This window comes from Sparus aurata, chromosome 3, assembly GCF_900880675.1.
Source record: "Sparus aurata chromosome 3, fSpaAur1.1, whole genome shotgun sequence".
Taxonomy (NCBI): domain Eukaryota; kingdom Metazoa; phylum Chordata; class Actinopteri; order Spariformes; family Sparidae; genus Sparus; species Sparus aurata.
Genome location: NC_044189.1, coordinates 31,432,966 through 31,452,938, shown reverse-complemented (window position 1 = coordinate 31,452,938; position 19,973 = coordinate 31,432,966). Strand labels below are relative to the sequence as shown.

Here is a 19,973-nt window from a genome sequence, read left to right as displayed (position 1 = left end):
GTCCTGCAATGAGCTGGCAACTCGTTCAGGGTGTACCCTGGCCTTCGCCCATAAGTGAAACTGGATTAAGCCCTGCAACCCCCCCACGGGGGGATAAAAAGCGGCAACATCCCGCAACCCTGAACACTCTTAGAAAGGATGTGTTAAAAAGTGACACAAAAAATGTGTTGTTACACGCATAACACATTTTGTGTGGATTTCAACACAAGATGTGTAAATAAGCTTAAAAAGCTTAACACACTTCATGTGTTTGACAATTTAACACAATTTGTGTGTTATTTTACGTGGCGGGAGGGGGCGCCCTTTCTTCATGTTCACTGTTCGCGCTATAGAGACAAAGACTAAGGAAAGCAGGATGGACACTGCATCACCGGTGTGCTCCCTGACCATTCAGTAAGTATCCATTTCTAGTTTATATAAATGTATCTCACAAGACTGTAAAGCGTTAGGGTAAATTCGGCATGTATATAATCCGTCAACTAAATTGTATTTCTAAGAAAATTCATGATGAACATCGCTTTTTATTCAGCAGGGCTGCCTAGCTGCCTGGCTAACGTTAACCAATGGTTAGCTAACTTCCATTATGATTTTGAAGTTTATTTCTTGTTTATTTATGTCTACCTAAAGAAATTACACAACAAAAAATTCAGCTAGGACAGTATAGTAACCAGTCGCTTATTTCGGTGAAATCGCCATGAAAGGTGAACAAATAAGGTTAGCTAACTAGGTTTGAAGTCAACACAACAGCAATTCATTAACATTAACACCGGCATTTTATAGCAGGTGAACCGCGGAGTTTGGGTTTGAAAGGGAGAGACCGTTGCGCGGCTAAGCTCATACCGTCAGCCACATTGCATTTTTAACGGACATTTTTCTTATAACATGACCAAATAACTACCAACATTTGGGACTATAGCCGTTTGCCCGTGGTGTTTGTACGTTACACTGACACAGCCATGGTTGCTGTGTGTTAACTGTAAGGTCAGACTGAAAAAAACAAACAAAAAACGGGCAATCGTGTGTCTGCGCTGGAAACCACCAGCTTTCGATGGGGTTAGACAGTCATGAGACAGGTTAGTTTTACCCTGCTGATGTGTTGTTTCAATGTTTTCTTTTCCGCTTTTCCTTCACTCTTAAAACAGATGTGTTAATATTAATACAAGTTGTGTCAATTCTCAACACATTAATGTGTCTATATAAGGACTACACATTTTGTGTTATATTTAACACAATTACTGTTTGAAAAGCCAACACAAATATTGTGTTAAAACTCTTAACACAGTAGTTGTGTTAAAGTAACACAACTACTGTGTGAAGAGTTTTAACACAAGATTTGTGTTGGCTTTTCAAACACAGTAATTGTGTTAAATATAACACAAAATGTGTAGTCCTTATATAGACACATTAATGTGTTGAGAATTGACACAACTTGTATTAATATTAACACATCTGTTTTAAGAGTGAAGGAAAAGCAGAAAAGAAAACGAACGAACAATATATAATTTACAACCTGCAAGAAATGTGTTTTATAAAAAAGGAAGCCCGAGGCCCGACCAGGCTCATTTGCGTATTTTTGTTGAGTACTCTAGTTCAAGATGCTCCATGGTCATGTCTCATCTATGTGCGTGGTGGAGTTCACGATGAGGCAGCGCTCTCTCTCTCTCTCAGCGCATGCGTGAGTGTGGAGTGAGCCTGGTGAGTGAGTGACTGTGATCTCTATCTTTGTTTGTGTGTTGTTTTTTTTGTGTGTATGTGATTGTTGTATTTTTTAGTAGCTAGTGGTTTTACAGTTGTTTCAGGGCAATCGGGCATTATGCCCGTTGTCGGCAGTCAGGAGGAGCTGGAGAAGCTCACTCGCCGACACGCAGTGAAAGTTTTACCGCAGGCCGGCTGTTCAGTAGAGGAGGTCGGATATGCTGTAGGAGAGGTGGTGGGGTTTGAGAGCGTCAAATCGGCGTCTCGTATGAACAGTGCTGTGGTGATTTTTTTGGATGAAGTGCATAAAGTGGAGCAGGTGGTCGAGACTGGCATCGTCCTCAGGGACACGTTCACTCCGGTGTATCCGCTAGTGAATCCATCAAAAAATTTCACCATTTCAAACCCCCCGCCATTTATTAAAAATGATGATCTGTGCAAAGCTCTGTCCAGGTATGGACAAATGGTGTCCCCCATAAAAATGGTGCTGTTGGGATGTAAATCTCCCAAATTGCAACACGTAGTCTGTCACAGAAGTGTATATGATCCCCAAAGACGCTGACAGTCACATCAACCTGACACTTAATTTTAAGATTGATGGGTTCAACTAATTGTCTTTGTCTCTTCTGATACAATGAAATGTTTTGGTTGTGGGGCCGAGGGGCATCTCATTCGAGCTTGCCCCGAGGCCAGGAGCCAGGGGCAGCTGGTGGAGGACGCCGGTGCCTCGGGCGCGGGGCGACCGGCGGAGGACGCCGGTGCCTCGGGCGCGGGGCGGCCGGCGGAGGACGCCGGTGCCTCGGGCGCGGGGCGGCCGGCAGAGAACCCGGGTGCCTCGGGCGCGGGGTGGCCGGCGGAGGACCCGGATGCCTCGGGATCAGATACGGTTGTGAATGGGCATGGTAACAGCTCAATGGAAAAGAAAATAGATGGGGGGGAAAACAGGAAACACAGTGAACAATATCAATGATAACTTGGTGAATGAAGTGTTAATGGAAGATGTGTTTGATGAACGGTGTCTTAGCATAAACAAGAGTAAAAGAAAGAAATCAGCTGATAAAGGACAGGGGGGGTGTAAAACCAGGAAGACTCTGCAGAGCCTCTCTGATGAGGAAGAGGAGGCTGAGCTGACTGCTTCTCAGGATGAAAGAGTCATTTCATATTCTGTGGAGAAGATCAGGAAGTTCCTAGCAGAGACTAAGGGTCACAGGGCGGTGAAAATTGAACATTTCTTCCCTGATCTAACTGGTTTTATCAGGTCTGTGAATCGACTCAGAAAAGATGATGCATTCACTGATCAGGAGATTTACAGACTCAAGAAGCTGGTGACTAAGGCCAGAGCTGCTTTGATTGAAAATGATGATTAATTTCATGAAGATGCACACATTATTCTATGTCACTGTTTTTGCTGTGTGTCTTTCTATCATCGTGAACATTAATATTGGAATCATTAATATTAATGGTGCACGCACAGATGCAAAGAGGGCCTCCCTGTTCAAACTGTGTGAACTGAAAAAGCTGGATGTGCTGTTTGTCCAAGAGACTCACAGTGACAGTAAAAATGAAGGGGACTGGAGGGGGGAGTGGACAGGGCAGGTTTTCCTCAGTCACAAACAATCCAACAGTGCTGGAGTGGGAATCCTTTTCTCCAAAGCTTTCAGTCCTCAGTCTGTGGAGCTGCACCACGTCATGGCTGGACATGTTCTCATGGTCAAAGCTTTTTATGAAAATGTGAAATAGGTTTTCCTGTGTGTATATGCTCCTGTGTTGAGTACGAACAGAATGATTTTTTAAAATCTGTTATGTGATGTTATTGGTGGTGTTTTTGATGACTATTTATTCCTGGGGGGTGATTTTAACTGCACTGCTGATGCGGCACTGGACAGAAATCACCTAGAACTCCATCCTGCCTCGTCTGCTCGGCTCAAGCGTCTCATAGAAACACATGACTTGAAGGATGTGTGGAGGGGTTTTAATGGCAAGAATAGACAGTATACCTGGTCTCACTGCAGAGACAACACAATGTCTCTGGCCAGACTTGATAAGTTTTATTGTTTCAAACATAATTTTAGTGTTTTTAAAAGCTGTCATATCGTCCCGGTGGGTGTGTCGGATCACTCCCTGGTACAATGCAGCATTTTCATCCAGAATGTGAAGACATCCAGTGCCTAATGGCATTTTAATACAGCTCTTTTAAAAGACCGTTCTTTTAGAGAGGCTTTTAGGTTTTTATGGTTTTCACATAGGGAGCAGAAATCCATGTTCACATCAGTGCAGAAGTGGTGGGACTATGGAAAAGTTGTCATAAAACAATTTTGTCAACAGTATAATCGCAACGTCACCAAGCAAATTACCAGATCCCTTCAGGACCTGGAGACTGAGGTACAGCACTTAGTGAGCTGCACAGGAGATCAAGGGCATGTTGAAACCCTTAAAAGTAAAAAGGCTGCTATAGCAAACCTGTTGGGCATCACAGCACAGGGAGCTTTGGTTCGGTCACGTTTCAGGGTTCTCCCCAGAAATTTTTAGTATAGCGGCGCACCGTCGGGGGGGGGGGGGGGGGCGTACGCTCGTCACTGTCAGTCCGGGGGGGCACGCTCGATCGATCATCGCCGTCAGCCGGCGGCTTGTCGCCGTCGTCAACCGGGGGACAGACGGACGCTCGTCACCGTCAACCGCGGCAGCCCACAAACACCCGCTATAAAGCAGCTAACATTGTTGAGTATAGCGGCGCTGACCTAGCCGTATAGCGGCGCAGCGCTGTTGTTCCACCGTCTGGGGAGAACCCTGCTCCATGATGGACGCCCCTTCCAAGTTCTTTTTCAGCCTGGAGAGCAAGAATGGCCAGAGGAAGGTTATCCACCGCCTGCGCTCGGACAATGGATCCTCACTCACTGAAGCCACTGAGATCCGAAGGCACGCCACACATTTTTATAAAGAACTTTTCAAAACTGAGTTAGTGGAGGATCTAGAGCTGGAATCAGCCTTTCTGGCTGACTTACCTCAAGTTGGGGAATCATCTGATTCCCTGTTGTCAGCTGACCTAACTCAGGATGAGCTGCGTGTGGCCCTCATGAGCCTGGCTAATGGCAAGGCTCCAGGTATCGATGGGATCCCAGTTGACTTTTATAAGACTTTTTGGCCAGTGGTGGGTGAGGACATGTTGGAGGTGTTCCAAGAGAGTTTCAGGAGTGGACTTCTACCTCAGAGCTGTAGGAGGGCTGTGATTACTCTGCTCCCAAAGAAAGGAGACCTTCAGGACCTGAAGAACTGGAGGCCAGTCTCTTTGCTCTGCGTGGATTATAAGGTCCTGTCGAAGGCTCTGGCTTTGAGACTTAGGGAAGCGATGGCTGAAGTAGTTCATGTCGATCAGACCTACTGTGTGCCCGGCAGGTTAATAAGTGATAACATCACTGTAATTCGGCATCACTGCATGAAAAGTGGGATTTTCATCAGTATGCGGCACTGTAGATTGACGTGGAATTTCAGGTTTGCGGCTGCACGCGGCAATTTGCAGGCAACACTGAAAACTGACGTAAATTGTCGGAAATTGACGTGGGCCTTGCTTGGCAGTTGTCCCCCAATGACCCCCCTCCCCCTGATTCTAGGGGAGGCTTTAACATGTAAATGAAAATGCTGTGAGCTATGCAAATCAGGGTTGCAGGGGGAGTTTTACCCCAGGTGACCTTTTTCTAAAAGGTGTTAACTTCATTTTAAGAAAATCTCTGGTATAAATAGATCAGGCTCAGTATAGCCTAATTATAGACCTTATATTTGAGCTTGAATGGATTTATTTAATGAAAGTATGCTAGATTAATTACTGTGTATGTCATTAGCAATGGCCAATGTTATGTAAACAAGATTATTTATTCTCTCTCTCTCTCTCTCTCTCTCTCTCTCTCTCTCTCTCTCTCTCTCTCTCTCTCTCTCTCTCTCTCTCTCTCTCTCTCTCTCTCTCTCTCGGGAACAAGTTAAAGATAAAAGGCCAGTTGTTAGGAAGTTAAAATTTGCATGGAATATTTTGAGTTAACCAAGATATTAAAATGTAAAACAAAAAAGTATTTCTATAATTTCATGGGTTCTGAATGTTTTAAAAGCAGTTGAAAAGTAATTCTTATTGCGTGTGAGAGTTCATGACCTGTAAGAGTTTTTACACTTCCGGGTTGACCGGAGCGTGAGTGACGAGGAAGAAGGAGCAGAGAGTTAATGGCGTCGAGCCGCTGACAGTGGACTGTGTGTGTCGTCAGTGTCTTGTTTTATCACTAACAGACCGTGAACTGTTGTCGGATGACGTGCTGTGAGTGTGTGAGTTGGACTCTCCATCGCAGTCGAAGTGTTTGTGTTTTAATGGACACGAAGCAAGTTCGGCTAAGCTAGCTAGCAGGAGCTAGGCTATAGCGGCCCAGCCATTGTCGAGAGGAGGCCTGCGCGGACGGGAGAAGCTTTGCCGGGTCGCCACGAAGAATGTCGCCGACGGACGGAGCTTCGCTGCCGCAGAGGGACACGGAGGTTTATCGCTGCGAGCATTTTGTTTTCACAGACTAACCTCGCCTCATAACAAGGCTGCGACCTCCTGTTAGCTCGGAGCTATGTCTGGAAGTCCAAATTTACACGATGCTGATAATGACGCCATTGTGTGTAAGTAACTGTTACTGTTTTCTCCCTCGCTTAATTTTACTGTGACTTACGTTTCTTTATTCATACCAGTCTTTTTGATTGTTTTCCAGCTGCCTGTAAGACATTACGAGACAGTACGCAGGACGGGGGCGCCGTGACATTCCGACACCCCTCCATTGCGAAACACCACCCTTCCGAAACACCCCAACTCCGAAACACCGCTGTTCCGACCCTCCCCTCAAAACACCGCCGTTCCGAAATTAAACACCGCTGTTCCGAAATTGATTTTCAAGTTTATATTACTTCCTACATCAAACACTGCCGTCCGCTCACCGGCCGCACTCACACAACTCATTGCTTTTTATTGCTAATAGGCCTATGTCACTATCTTCATTTATTATATAGTATATTTTCGCTTGCAGCAAACACATTTAAACGTTTGTCTAATCTTTTTACACGCACTATCCGTGGTGCTGGAATCCCCACTTCCAGCCGCACTCGCACAATTCTGAAATAAACTGTTCGTTTTAACATAACTTGTCTTTGTGGAAGGTTAACAATGTATGAGTGGATTGAGCACTGCTGCTCAGGTTGTCTTTGGAAAAAAAAGCAATTCAAAAAAGCATTCAATAAACATTACATGAAATTGATTGTGTATCCATCTCTTATAGCCATAGACGGATTATCATGACCATGGGCCTACACACGCAAACTGTGCGCACGCGAAGGCGCTGTAAGGCAAGGGCGCAAAGGCTGTTACATTATTACATTGAATGTAATAATGTCCGCAAACGTAATAAACCTCAAACACCTACTAATAATACTGACCGTGTGTGCAAAATCCAGCTGCTGACCCTCCGCTCCGCTGTCACACAACGGATCCCCCGTCCGCGCTCCCTCTCTCTTGCCCGAAAAATAATTTCCATGAAGAAAACATCGCCTGACATTTAAATTTAAATTCCCATTGAAAGTACAAATCTCAAGAAATCTGGATGTATTGCTCATTTGTAAACACAACACTTGTCAGTCTATAGGCAATAATCTAAAGGTTTATTAATTCAATTCATTTCAAATTCGCTTTATTGGCACGAATGCCACAACAACAATATTGCTCCAAGAACCACGAAAAGAATACCTAGCACAGTAAATAATAATAATAATAATAATAATAATATAATAATAATAATAATATAATAATAATAATAATATTATAATAATAATAATAATAATAATAATAATAATAATAATAATAATAATAATAATAATAATAACTTTGAACATTAACACAATTAAGTTATCAATCTGTGATATAAATAACAAAATGCAAACATTACAGACTTCTAACCATTTTTCTAAAAGTGTCTGTATTTTAATTGAGAATAGTTTTTATATAAATTACACAAAAGGAAAAGAAAATATGATTTGTTTTACCTATTTCAGCCATAAGCGGTCATATTGACCGCACATCATTTCGCGGGATTTCATACATTGTCTCTCTTGTCTCTAACTTTGTTAGCGGTCTCCAGCTGTGCGACTGTAACACAACTTTATATGAAGAAGGACTAACACTAATAGCCTAATTGATTGTTATTTCTTACACTTACAGAACTGTTTACGACTCGAAACAATGTTATTATATATGACGTTTCTGACCAAATGTCGCGGCTTCAAATGCATCAAATTCCCACATCCAGTTACGCAGGCAGCTGTCCAGGGTGCTGAACCAGGTCACAGACAAAGTAGGCAGCACTCTGCGTTCTGATATTTGCTGGGCAGATCTGTCCCCCTTGGTTTCTCATCCACTCTGTTGTGGGAGATCTCCCACAGAGCAAAAGAAATACACATTTTTTCTCTCCCCGCTCGGCTCGAGCCCGGCTGAACTCTGGTTTGAGCCCACTTCCCCCAGGCGCGAGCCTGCAGCCCCCGCTCCTGCTGACAACAGACCGGGGGAGAAAACAGACATTCCTTTGCTCAGAACCCATATCAGGCTGTGTCTGAATATGCACGGCGATCGGTATAACGCATTGGAGCAATCGGATATTTAGCATGATAAAGTAATTTCAATTCAAAATAGCCATTTGTCCAGCTGAAGCATAATGAGCGTTATGTCATTAATATGAAGTAGGCTTGTTTTGCGGTTAATCAGCTACATGATCCGTTTGAACCCACAAAGGAAAAAAGGATAAATGTGCAGCCTCCGTTTCCTTTCTGATTGAGTCCGTTCGGAGTGGGGGGGTTTCGGAATGGAGGGGTTTCCCCAATAGACTTTTCGGAATAGCGGGGTCTTTGAAAAAAAGGGAAACCCCGCCATTACGATGAATTGAAGTCTATGTTCGGAACAGCGGGGCTTCGGAAAGGCGGGGTGTAACCACGCAGGACAACAAACAACCAGATCTTGCATCGCAGGCAGAAGCTGTGAGGAGTTCAACTCGGAGTCGATCGAGGACAAAGAGGGTAAGATTTATTAGATTAGATCCGTTTTTGGTCAATGTGACTATTATTCTATTAAATAATAGATGTGTTGTATCCATACGCAGTGCATCGCGCAGTACTGATCGTCTTTATTGATTGTTTTTACAGCTGCTGGAAGCGAGACAGTGTGCTAGCTGAGGATGAGGTGGACCTTTGGAAGTGCGCCGCCATGGACCTGATGTCTGAGGAGGAAGACGGCACAAGATGGCTGGTGTCTGGATGAATTGTGCGACCTCCGTCCTTTCGCAGCCGGGAGCTCACTGAGCTCTGTGCCACACTGCTGTCACATGAGAGGCGATTCCGAAGTGCAGGGCAGCGCACCACAGACATCTGCAAAAACAGACACTTCGGTGCTGTAGGATTTTGGGCCTCTTGTGAGCTTCCCGTTTGTTGTGTGGGCAGATTATGCTTTGTACATGCTGTGTGTTTGTGCTAATAAAACTCTTTCTTTGAATAAACAACTCCTTCCTGGCAATTGTTCCTTTCCTCAGTAAATTCATTAATGTCATTGATGATATCATAAATATAAATGAATGAATAAATCATATAAATATATAAACATAATATATATATATTCCCACCGGGGTTTACATTTATAATGACCCAGGGTGACCAATCACAAGCGATTATGCTTGTTTATGAGTAGTGGTTTCATCCAATACTGAGTGAGGATATTCAAGCCAGCCCACACATTCTCTGGCCAGGCGTGGTTTCGCTGCTATTCATATGCAAATTAGATGCGTTCGCACCTCCGGGAGCTCCGCTGACGTCATGGTTCGTTTCCGACAATTTTCGGCACAGACAAACGCCACGTTCACAGCCTGTAAATTGTCGTTAACTGCCGAAAATTAGGGAGATTTCTGGGCGTTTAAGGGGCCGAAAATCCCACTTTTCATGCAGTGCATGTTTTGGACAACATAAGACTGGTCTTATTTCCATAGATCAGGAAAAGGCTTTTGACCGGGTTGAACACCAGTACCTGTGGAAAACACTCGCTGCATTTGGGTTCAACCCAGGTTTTATTGCTAGGATCCAGGTTTTGTACTGTGACGTTGCGAGTATACTGAAAATTAATGGCAGTATGGCTGCGCCTTTTGCTGTCCAAAGAGGAGTGCGGCAAGGATGCTCACTGTCAGGCATGCTGTACTCTCTAGCCATTGAGCCCCTTCTGCATAAGCTAAGAAAGGAACTGTCAGGTGTGTGTTTTCCTGGGTGTCCTACAGCTGTAAAACTTTCAGCCTATGCTGATGATATCATGGTGGTTTTAAATACACAGGTGGACATAAAGGTTTTAGAGGGAAATGTAGAGCTTTTTAACAAACTGTCTTCATCCAAGGTCAACTGGAACAAGAGTGAAGCTTTTGCAACCACAAAGGATTCTCTGAATGGGCTGGTTTTACCTGGAAGGTTGAGTTGGAAGGAAGGGGGGTTGAAGTACCTTGGGGTGTTTTTAGGGGATGAACTGTGGCTAAAGAAAAACTGGGTGGGAGTTTTGGAGTCCATTGAGGGCAGACTGAAGAGGTGGAGGTGGCTGTTGCCCTGTATGTCCTTTAGAGGTAGAACCCTTGTTATTAATAACCTGGTGTCCTCCTCTTTTTGGCACAGGCTGGCAGTTGTGGACCCCCCCCCCCGCTAATCTGCTCCTACGGGTCCAGGCTGTTATAGTGGACTTTTTTTGGGACAGACTCCATTGGCTTCCACAGTCAGTGCTGTTTCTCCCTAAAGAAGAGGGAGGACAGGGGCTGGTGCACATGGCCAGCAGGTGCGCAGCTTTTCGGCTGCAGTTTATTCAGAGACTACTATACGGACCACAAGACCTGGTGTGGAGATCTCTGGCTCAGCTGATCCTGCAGAGGGTCGGAGGTCTAGGATTACAGGAGTCTGTGTTTTTAATGGATTTTAAGACTGTAAACCTTTTCTCCCTTCCTGTGTTCTACCGTGGAATTCTTAGCGTGTGGAAGCTGCTGTGGAGACAGAGGGTTAGGCACGAATCTCTGTTTTGGCTGCTGCAGGAACCACTGGGTCATGGAGGCCTCCTGAGCGTCCCCTCCTGGGGAGGAGCAGCAGTCGCAGAGGCCCTCAGAACAGCAGGGATTATTATGCTTGGGGCCATGCTGGAATAAACTGGGCCCGATCTACAGGAGACAGCAGGTTTGGCAGCTGGTCTGGGGTGGAGATCGCAGAGGGTCGTTGGTCAACTGCTGAGTCACTGGAGAGCGTGTCTGACGGGAAAGGAGCGTCACCTGCTGGGAGAGTACAGCCGTGGTCTAAATGCCCCCTGTTCTGATGACCCGTTCCCCTCCCTCATCATTTGCCCCAGTGCAGAACAACAGTGTGAGGTGAGCCTGAAGGAGGCCAAGGGCAAGTCACTGTCTGCGCTGATGGTGAAGTGTCTGAACAGACAGAAGCTGCAGCACCGGTCCCAGCTACCGTGGAGAGCTCACCTGGGCTTGGACAAGGAGGTCCGGCCTGAATGGAGGAGTCTCTACAAACCTCCACTCTCCAAGAGGGTGGTAGACCTCCAGTGGAGACTTCTGCATGGGATTTTAGCTGTAAATGCTTTTATATCTATCCTGAACTCTGCTGTCCCAAACACCTGTCCTTTTTGTGAGGCAGTAGAAACTGTGTTTCACTGTTTTTCAGAGTGTACTCGTCTCATTCCTCTCTTCTCCATGTTGGACTGCTTGTTCAAGAAGGCAGGAGAGGTTTTTTCTCTCAGAACCTTATTCTTGGCTTCCGATACAAAAAGACTCAAAAGGACAAATGCCAAATGATGAACTTTATTCTGGGTCAATCAAAGATGGCTGTGTACGTGAGTAGGAAGAGGATGGTGGAGAACAGTGTGGACTCTGACATTGTTCTCTTGCTGAGCAGAATGATAAAAGCGAGGATCGTGATTGATTTTAATTATTACAGGAGAATGAACTTTTGTTCTCAGATCAGCTGGTCTGATCTATCTGTTTCAGATTTTATTTATTTTTTTTTTGATGTGAACCGATATGATGCACACAGATTTAATAAACGTGTGGTGAAAAATCAAAATCTCTCTCTCTCTCTCTCTCTCACTCACTCACTCACTCACACACTCTCTCTCTCTCTCAGAGTGCATGCCGGGAGATTGGTGGTTGAGAGTGCGGTGAGTTTGAATGGTTTCTCAAATTTTTCTTCTTTTTCATCCTGTGTTTATTGTATGATTATAGTTGTTTGTGGTTGTTGTTAGAGTAGTTTGGTGTGTGTGTGTGTGTCTGGTGGTTGTTTGGCTGACGGTAAACCGTGTTTCTTGGCAGGGATGGCGTCCTCTGAGATGCCGTCCCTGTCTCTGAGGCATGGAGTAAGGGTGGTAGCGCAGCCCAACACCACGGTGGAGCATGTTTTGTTGGCGGTAGGTGAACAGGTGGGGTACGGAAACATCTCGTGTGCCTCGTGAATGAATAAAGCTGTGGTGGTGTTCCTGAAGGAGCAGGGGTTTGTCCATCAGCTCATAGAGAGTGGCCTAAAAGTGAACGATGAGTTCATACAAGTTTCCTCGCTGGCGGTGCCTTCCACTCGCATCACCGTGTCCGGAGTCCCTCCGTTTATCTCCAACGAGGCACTGGAGAAAGAGCTGAAGCGCTTCGGGAGGTTGGCGAGCGGGTTCCGGACGGTGAGTCTGGGCTGCAAAGACGCCAAGCTGAAACATGTTCAGTCTCTGCGGAGGCAAGTGTTTATGTTTCTGGAGTCTCCGACTCAAACACTGGATGTCTCTTTCCGTGTTAAATATGAGGAGGGGTCCTACATGGTGTATGCAAGCTCTGGGAATATGAAGTGTTTCGAGTGTGGAGATGTGGGTCACAAGTGGATCGCTTGTCCCCACAGACAGCTCGCAGCGGGGTCCGCTGTGGCTGACAGCGGGGAGGCAGCAGTCTGCTGCCTCACCTGTAAGGAGCGGGGCTGGCGACTCTGTGCCCGGGGTCGCCGCTGCTGGTGGCTCCATGGTCGGACCGGCTGTTGGTGTCGGTGACTCCGTGAGCGGGGCGGCTGATGGTGTCGGAGGCTCTGTAGAAGCGGCTGTTGGTGTCGGTGGCTCTGTAGAAGCGGCTGTTGGTGTTGGTGGCTCAGTGATCGGGCTGGCTGATGTTGTCGGTGCCTCAGTGATCGTGCCAGCTGCTGGTGTCGGTGGTTTCGTGTTCGGGCCGGCTGCTGGTGTTGGTGGCTCCGTCAGGGTCAGCGGTGTTGTTGGCTTGGTGTGTAAAGATGACGCACGAGAGGCTGAGGTTGAACCTGTGGTCCACACAGGGCAGATTGAAGATGTTCAGGTGTTTGCAGTGAAGGATGCTGAGCTGCAGGTCAGACTGGACAGGGAGGCAGAGGAGCAGATGATGGAGTTTGCTGGATGCCCTGAAAATGATGAGGCTGATGTGGATTGTGAATCCGAATCAGATAGTGTTTCTGTCACTGAAAGTGTTTCACAAAATGTAGATCTGTATTCTCTAGAAGAGATAAATGTTTTTTTGGATGACACATTCGGTAAATCCATTCAAGTCAAAGATTATTTTCCTGATGTTTGAAAATGTATCAAATCGGTGACAACCCTTCAGAGGGTTGTTGGTTTGGACTTACTGGATGACAGGAAACGTTACCGTCTCCGAAAACATGTTACTGGTTAAAGAAAAGTTTTAAAAGTTAAAGGGGGAAAGAAAATGAAACTTAATTAAAGTAACATGATCATACAACACTGGGTGTCTTTTTTCTACTGTCTGTTTCTGTCTGGCTCTTTATTGTTCTATCTCTCCTCTTTTTTTATGCAGAGTTTGAGGGTGGCGTCTTTAAGCATAAATGGGGGCAGAGACGCACAGAAGAGAGCTTTAGCAGCAGAAGTCATCCAACAGAAAAGACTAGACAGTCTTTTTACGAGAAACACACAGTTATGTAATGAATGAAATCGACTGGGGCTTATGGTGGGGAGGGTAACATGTCCTTAGCCATGGGACAAATTTTAGTGCAGGAGTTGCAATTTTATTGTCACATACTTTAAAAGTTAACATCTTAACCAGCACAGAGATAGTGAAGGGCAGAGTCCTCATGGTGAAAGTTAAGATAGATGGTATTGTCCTTGCGTTAATCAATGTTTATGCACCTAACCAAGGCTCTGAGCGGGAAGGGCTTTTTAAAATAATTAAAGAAAAGTTAGGCGACATTGATCAAGGGGAGTGTATTGTATTGGGTGGAGACTGGAATTGCTGCACTGATTTTAATTTAGATAGGACTGGAGAGGAGCCCCACTTTCAGTCATCTGCTGTCTTATCTTGTGTTTTACAAAAAACTGATTTAGTTGATGTGTGGAGGATGAAACATCCTTCGGTCAGACAGTACACATGGGTCAAAATAACAGATGGTAGAGTCAGTGCAGCTAGATTAGACAGGTTTTATGTGTCTGGTTCTTTTACTACTCGAGTAGTTAATTGTCAGATCCTCCCTGTTGTTTTTACAGACCATCATTTAATTGTAATGGAGCTGTTTTTATCTCCCACTGGAAAACCAAAATCCTTTTGGCACTTTAATGTTAAGTTATTATATGATAAATTATTTTGTGGAAAATTCAAATTATTTTGGGAGTACTGGAGATCAAGGAAAGATGATTTTACTTCCCTTTCCCAGTGGTGGGAGGTAGGAAAAGCTCAGATTCGGGTGTTTTGCCAGGAATATACATCGACAGCTAACATTAAGAGAGCTGTGCAAAGGCTAGAAGAAGAGATAAGAGACCTGGAAAATCTTGCTGTCTCACAAACTGATCGGCACAATAACAATGTCTTACTCTCTAAACGACAAGAACTAAACTCTTTCATGCAGGAGAGAGCTAAAGGAGCTCTAGTTCGAGCCCGTTTTACTGAACTCCACGACATGGATGCATCGACCACCTTCTTCTTTAATTTAGAGAACTCAGTTGGCGCAAGGAAACAAATGGTGTGTCTTCGTCTCCCTGACGGAAAGGTGACCACAGAGTCAGCGGAGATGAGGGCTCCTGCTGCCTTGAAATACTGACTGATCTGGATCGTCACACCCCGGGCTCTGCTGGATCATTGCTCTCCTCTGCTTCACTATCTCCTCATATCTTTATTTCTGTAAATCTTGATGCCTCTCTCTGTCTATTACTAATTATCTTGTGTGGCCTGCCCTCTTCCAGGTCAACATGGTGGACAGGAGGTCGTCTGGCTCGGGCTCCACTTGGTGATGCCTCGTCCTGCTCGGTCGTCTCCTGGTTCCACTAACATTGCATAACTTGTATCAGATCTTCTGTTGATGTACCTGTAAACTGTGAATTGTTGCTCTTTTCTGTGCACGCAACATCTATTGCATGTCTGTCCATCCTGGAAGAGGGATCCCTCCTCTGTGGCTCTTCCTGAGGTTTCTTCCATTGTTTTTTTTACCCTGTTAAAAGGGTATCGAATCGAATCGAGGGTCTAAGGACAGAGGATGTTGTTCACTGTACAGATTGTAAAGCCCACTGAGGCAATGTGATTGTGATTTTGGGCTATATAAATAAAATTGATTTGATTTGATTTGATTTGAAACATGCAGTGAATTTTTATATGGACTTGTTCAGGGCTGAGAGCTGTGATGTGGATGCTACTGGGGAGCTTCTGCAAGGACTTCCTAAGCTGAGTCCAGAGGATCAGGACACTTTAAGTTTGGAAATAACATTGGATGAACTGAATGCTGCTGTGTTTCAGATGGCGTCAGGCAAGGCTCCCGGAATAGATGGCTTACCATCAGACTTTTTTAAACATTTCTGGAGTATTTTGGGACATGACCTTTTGGACATTTTTAAAAAGAGTTTTGAAAAAGGGACACTTCCAGCTTCCTGTAGGCGTGCAGTTCTCTCTCTGCTGCCTAAGAAGGGAGACTTGGCCCTTTTAAAAAACTGGAGACCGGTAGCTCTTTTATGCACGGATTATAAGATTCTCTCAAAGGTTTTATCAAATAGACTGAAAATCTTCATTGAAATGTTGATTGGTGCTGATCAATCCTGTAGGAACACCAGCCCTTATGTCTCCATCACGAGGCTCTGCTCCCTTTCCCCGTCCTCTGACCTCTGACCTCTCAACCACAAGACAAGATTAATTTAACAAACAAAGCCTGTTTGACTGAATATTTGCTTCTTCTCCCCCCTCACAAAGAAGATGAACTCCTTATTCCTCAGGCCAAACAATGTCCAGCACCAGGCCTCTTCTCCCTATAGATTAGGACGATGTGTTGCTCTCTTGCTATAAACAGATCATTGGAGACGTTTTCTTATCAATTTTAACGACTTACTACAATAGAGTCCTCTCTCTCCACATCAGATGACAAGAAGTGGGGGTTGATGTTGGTTGGGGTAAAGATGACCCAGTCCTCCCCCCTCACAGGCCAAAGCATTTTACGACCCTGTCTGTGACATTCCAATCTTTGCTGCATCCCAATCCTATACTCATCCACATTTCAATATGTTCTGAATAACTATTAACTACAATTTCATCTTCTTAATTTTATCAGATTTCGAAAGTCATACAGTAGATATTTTCCATGTTATTGTCAAGCCCAAATGAAGTTTATTACTTGATGAATTTTGGGTTTGAAAGAAACCAGCCCCCACCTTTGCGATGGGCACAGACTTGCATATCATGATCCTCTTTGTGTGTAATGCTTGTGTTATTTACCAGTTAAATGTCTGATGTTTTCTTAAGATAGAACTACAAGGAATATGTATAAGTCCTTGGTCCTACTGTGTATTGTATGCTTCATGGTTTATGTTGTATACCATTGTTTTATGCCTTAATCATGTTTTTAATTCTTCCATTCTTGGATCATATTCATGTTACATCTTTTAACGAAGACAAAAATTCGACTTTTAAGATGGTGAAGTTTTTGGGAAGTTAAAACACGATTTCGAAACATTAAGGCAATATAGTTTATTTGAATTAAAGTGTTGTGGGTCACAACTCCCAACACAGAAGGAGCACTGTCAGCCAGCCCCACCCCTGCTCGGTGTGCCTGCTGTAAGGTCATAAAAACAGAGAAGATGCTCTTCTCTCTTCACTTCGCTTACTCTTCTCTGGTCTTCTCTCATGCTGAGGCTTTGCTCTCACCTTCGGGTCCTGACTTCGGTCAGGACTTTGGCTCACTCTCTCTCTCCTTTTGGGTCCTGACTTCGGTCATGACTTGGAGTCTTCTCCTCCGGGCTCTCTTGCCCCCCTGTTTCTCCTCCTGACTTCTCTTCTCTTCTCTCTCTTCTTCTCTTAACTTCTTTATTTTTCATTTATTTTTAAAGTAATCTTTACTTTTATTTTTGCAACAAGCTCTAAGAAAGCGAATAGAACTACTTTAAGTACTCTACTTTTATCCAAGTCTTTAATAGAACAAATTCTTTTCTTTTTGATTTTTGATTTGATTTTAATATAACTTTAAAGTATCACCACCTGATCCAGAAGAAGTTGAATTAGTGAAAGGATCAGAAATTGAGAACCACCTTGAAACATCAAAGAAAAGTCTTTTTCAAGACTGTGATCATCTGATGAAGAATGTTGCAGTCCATCGTCTGCCTCAGAAGCCGTGCAAGGAGTCTCCACAAAAGAAACTTTGTTTCCAGCCGAGATCAACTCTGCCCCCAGCGCTCCCAAGGCGGAAACCCCGCTGGGCCTTCGGACCAAGAGTCCCTCAACAGAGTACCGGCCTTCCCTCTGGCTACTGGACCGACGCGCTGTGCCGTGGTCCAACCCAGAACTCTCAAAGAGACCAAGCTTCAATGCCTCCTGACGCCCAGACAAAACAGGCTGAACGTCTTCATACAGTGGGATCCACACACGTGAGGATGAGTGGTGTCTAAAGTTCTGACTCCTGTCTAAAGTTCTGACTTCTGTCTAAGGTTCTGACTTCTGTCTAAAGTTCTGACTTCTATCTTATAAACTTAAGAAAGTTGAGGTTAGGGTCCCGTTAGTATTAAAAGATTACTCCTGTTATATTTAATATATAAAAACCCGACCCTTTAACTTTACCATCTGCCAACGGTCACGTAATTTATTTATTTCTAATTACAGTCTTTACCTTTTCTGTTATCTGTTGTTTGTCCTAAAATTGTCCGTTCATTTATGTTACCCCAAATTATTTAGTCAATAAATATATATAATCATTTGTTTTTGTCTGGAACTTAATTTTGATGTGGAGAATCGATGGATACGTGCAAAGAATTCACTGCTTCAGAATATTGAGATTGAATAAATTGATTTGAAATTGATACTCTAGCTGTCCAAGTCAAACTTGTACAGTTAGATGTTTAGAATAGTTCCCTCCAGCCTATTCTAGTAAATCAAACAATGGAGGTGGTGCCCCTTCTACGAGCGTAAAATTAATCACCAGTGATTAATGACCTTGATTATCAAGCAGTGATAGTCCCCTACATTTATATCCATGGTGCCGTCCACGTGAGGCCCGCATAGCCTACCTACATGTCCTATAAATTTGTGGTGCCCGTGTGAGGCATAGTTGATTACCAATAATTAATTAATTGCCAGTGATTAATTATCAAATATTTATCAAAGTAGTGTCTCCTACAATCCTACTGTGTTCCAGATAGATCTATGTTGGATAATCTATTCCTGATGAGAGATGTATTTGATATCAGTGAGTTATATGATATCAATGTTGGCATCATATCCATTGACCAAGAGAAGGCCTTTGATCGTGTTGATCATGTTCCTTTTTTCTACACTGCAGGCTTTTGGTGTTGGGGAGGGTTTTATGTCCTGGATAAAGCTTCTGTATAGTGGTGCTTGTTGTGTGGTAAAGGTGGGAGGAGGGCTGAGCTGCCCTGTGCCAGTGAGGAGAGGGATCAGGCAAGGATGCCCCATCTCAGGGCAGCTTTATAGTATTGCTATTGAACCTCTTCTCCGCAGATTGAGGAGCAAGCTGAGGGGTCTCTCACTGCCGGAGCTGGCTCAAAGCCCTCCTATTGTTGTATCCGCATATGCGGATGATATAAATGTGTTTGTAAAGGATCAGGGAGACATCCAAGCATTGACAGAAAACCTGGCTTTATATGCAAAAGCTTCTTCAGCCAGGGTTAACTGGGGAAAAAGTGGAGCTTGTTTGATGGGTAAGTAGAGCTTGGAGAGCATTCCTGTTCTTCCAGGGAATTTGAAGTGGGGAAAAGGGGGAGCTAAAATCTTAGGAGTATACATAGGAACTGAGGATTTTCAGAGGCAGAACTGGGAGGGAGTGCTGGATAAGGTGGATGCCAAGATGTCTAAATGGAAATGGTTGCTACCTCACCTGTCCTACAGGGGAAGAACTCTGATAGTTAACAACCTTGTTGCCTCATCTCTGTGGCACAAACTCATTGTTTCAGTGCCACCGCCAGGACTTGTGAAGGAGGTGCAGCGGCTCCTTGTGAATTTCTTTTGGTCTGGTCAGCACTGGTTGAAGGCATCGGCCTTATATCTCCCTGTGGCAGAGGGAGGACAAGGACTCATAGACATTCTGTCCAGAACTGCAGCCTTCAGACTGCAGACAGCACAGAAGCTGCTGTATGGCTGCAGTCATAGATGGTTGGCTACTGCTCGGCTGCTTCTCAGGAAAGCTGGGCGACTTGGGCTGGATAAACAACTGTTTCTGTTGAGACCTGAAGCTGACCTGACTGGGCTTACACCCTTCTACACCTCAGTGCTTGATGCCTGGAAGACGCTGAGAGTCACACGGACATCTGACCCCAGACCAGGAATGTGGCTATTTGAGGAGCCACTGTTTTATAATGATTTCATTGTAAACACCATGCTTTCCTCCAGTTCTTTCAGGACTAAATTTGTTGAGGCTGGCATTATTAAACTGGGACATCTGACAACAGCTTCCATGGAAACACTTGGTGATAGAACTAACATCAGATCATCGAGAGTGCTGAGGAGGATTGTGGAGGAAGTGTGGAGGTCCCTGTCTGTACCTCTGAGGGCGTTTGCAAAAAATTGAGCTCTGGTTGACCAGTGGAGTGAAGAAAAGTACATTTGCCCTTCCATGATTGTTAGTCCTGCTGTTGGAGAGTGGAGAGAGGAGAGTGGAAGACTTCTCTCTCTAAAAACACCAGTGCTGGGCAATTTCAGTTCTTGTGGGAAGAAGCTGCTGTATCAAAGTTGTGTGAAGGTGTTGAACCTTCGCTCTCTGGCTGAGATAAAAGAGTCGAGATG

At 44.6% G+C, this 19,973-nt stretch overlaps 1 protein-coding gene across 1 annotated transcript in view; it reads left to right on the top strand.

The window, feature by feature from the left end:
* Window positions 1-16,181, top strand: part of arhgef2a (Rho guanine nucleotide exchange factor (GEF) 2a) — a 148,457-nt gene extending 132,276 nt beyond the window's left edge. Inside the window, exon 23 of the mRNA XM_030411617.1 lies at window positions 15,368-16,181. Coding sequence (XP_030267477.1) covers window positions 15,368-15,426 — 59 coding nt within the window. The 3' untranslated portion in view covers window positions 15,427-16,181. The remainder of the gene's footprint in view (window positions 1-15,367) is intronic.
* The last annotated feature ends 3,792 nt before the right edge of the window (window positions 16,182-19,973 follow it).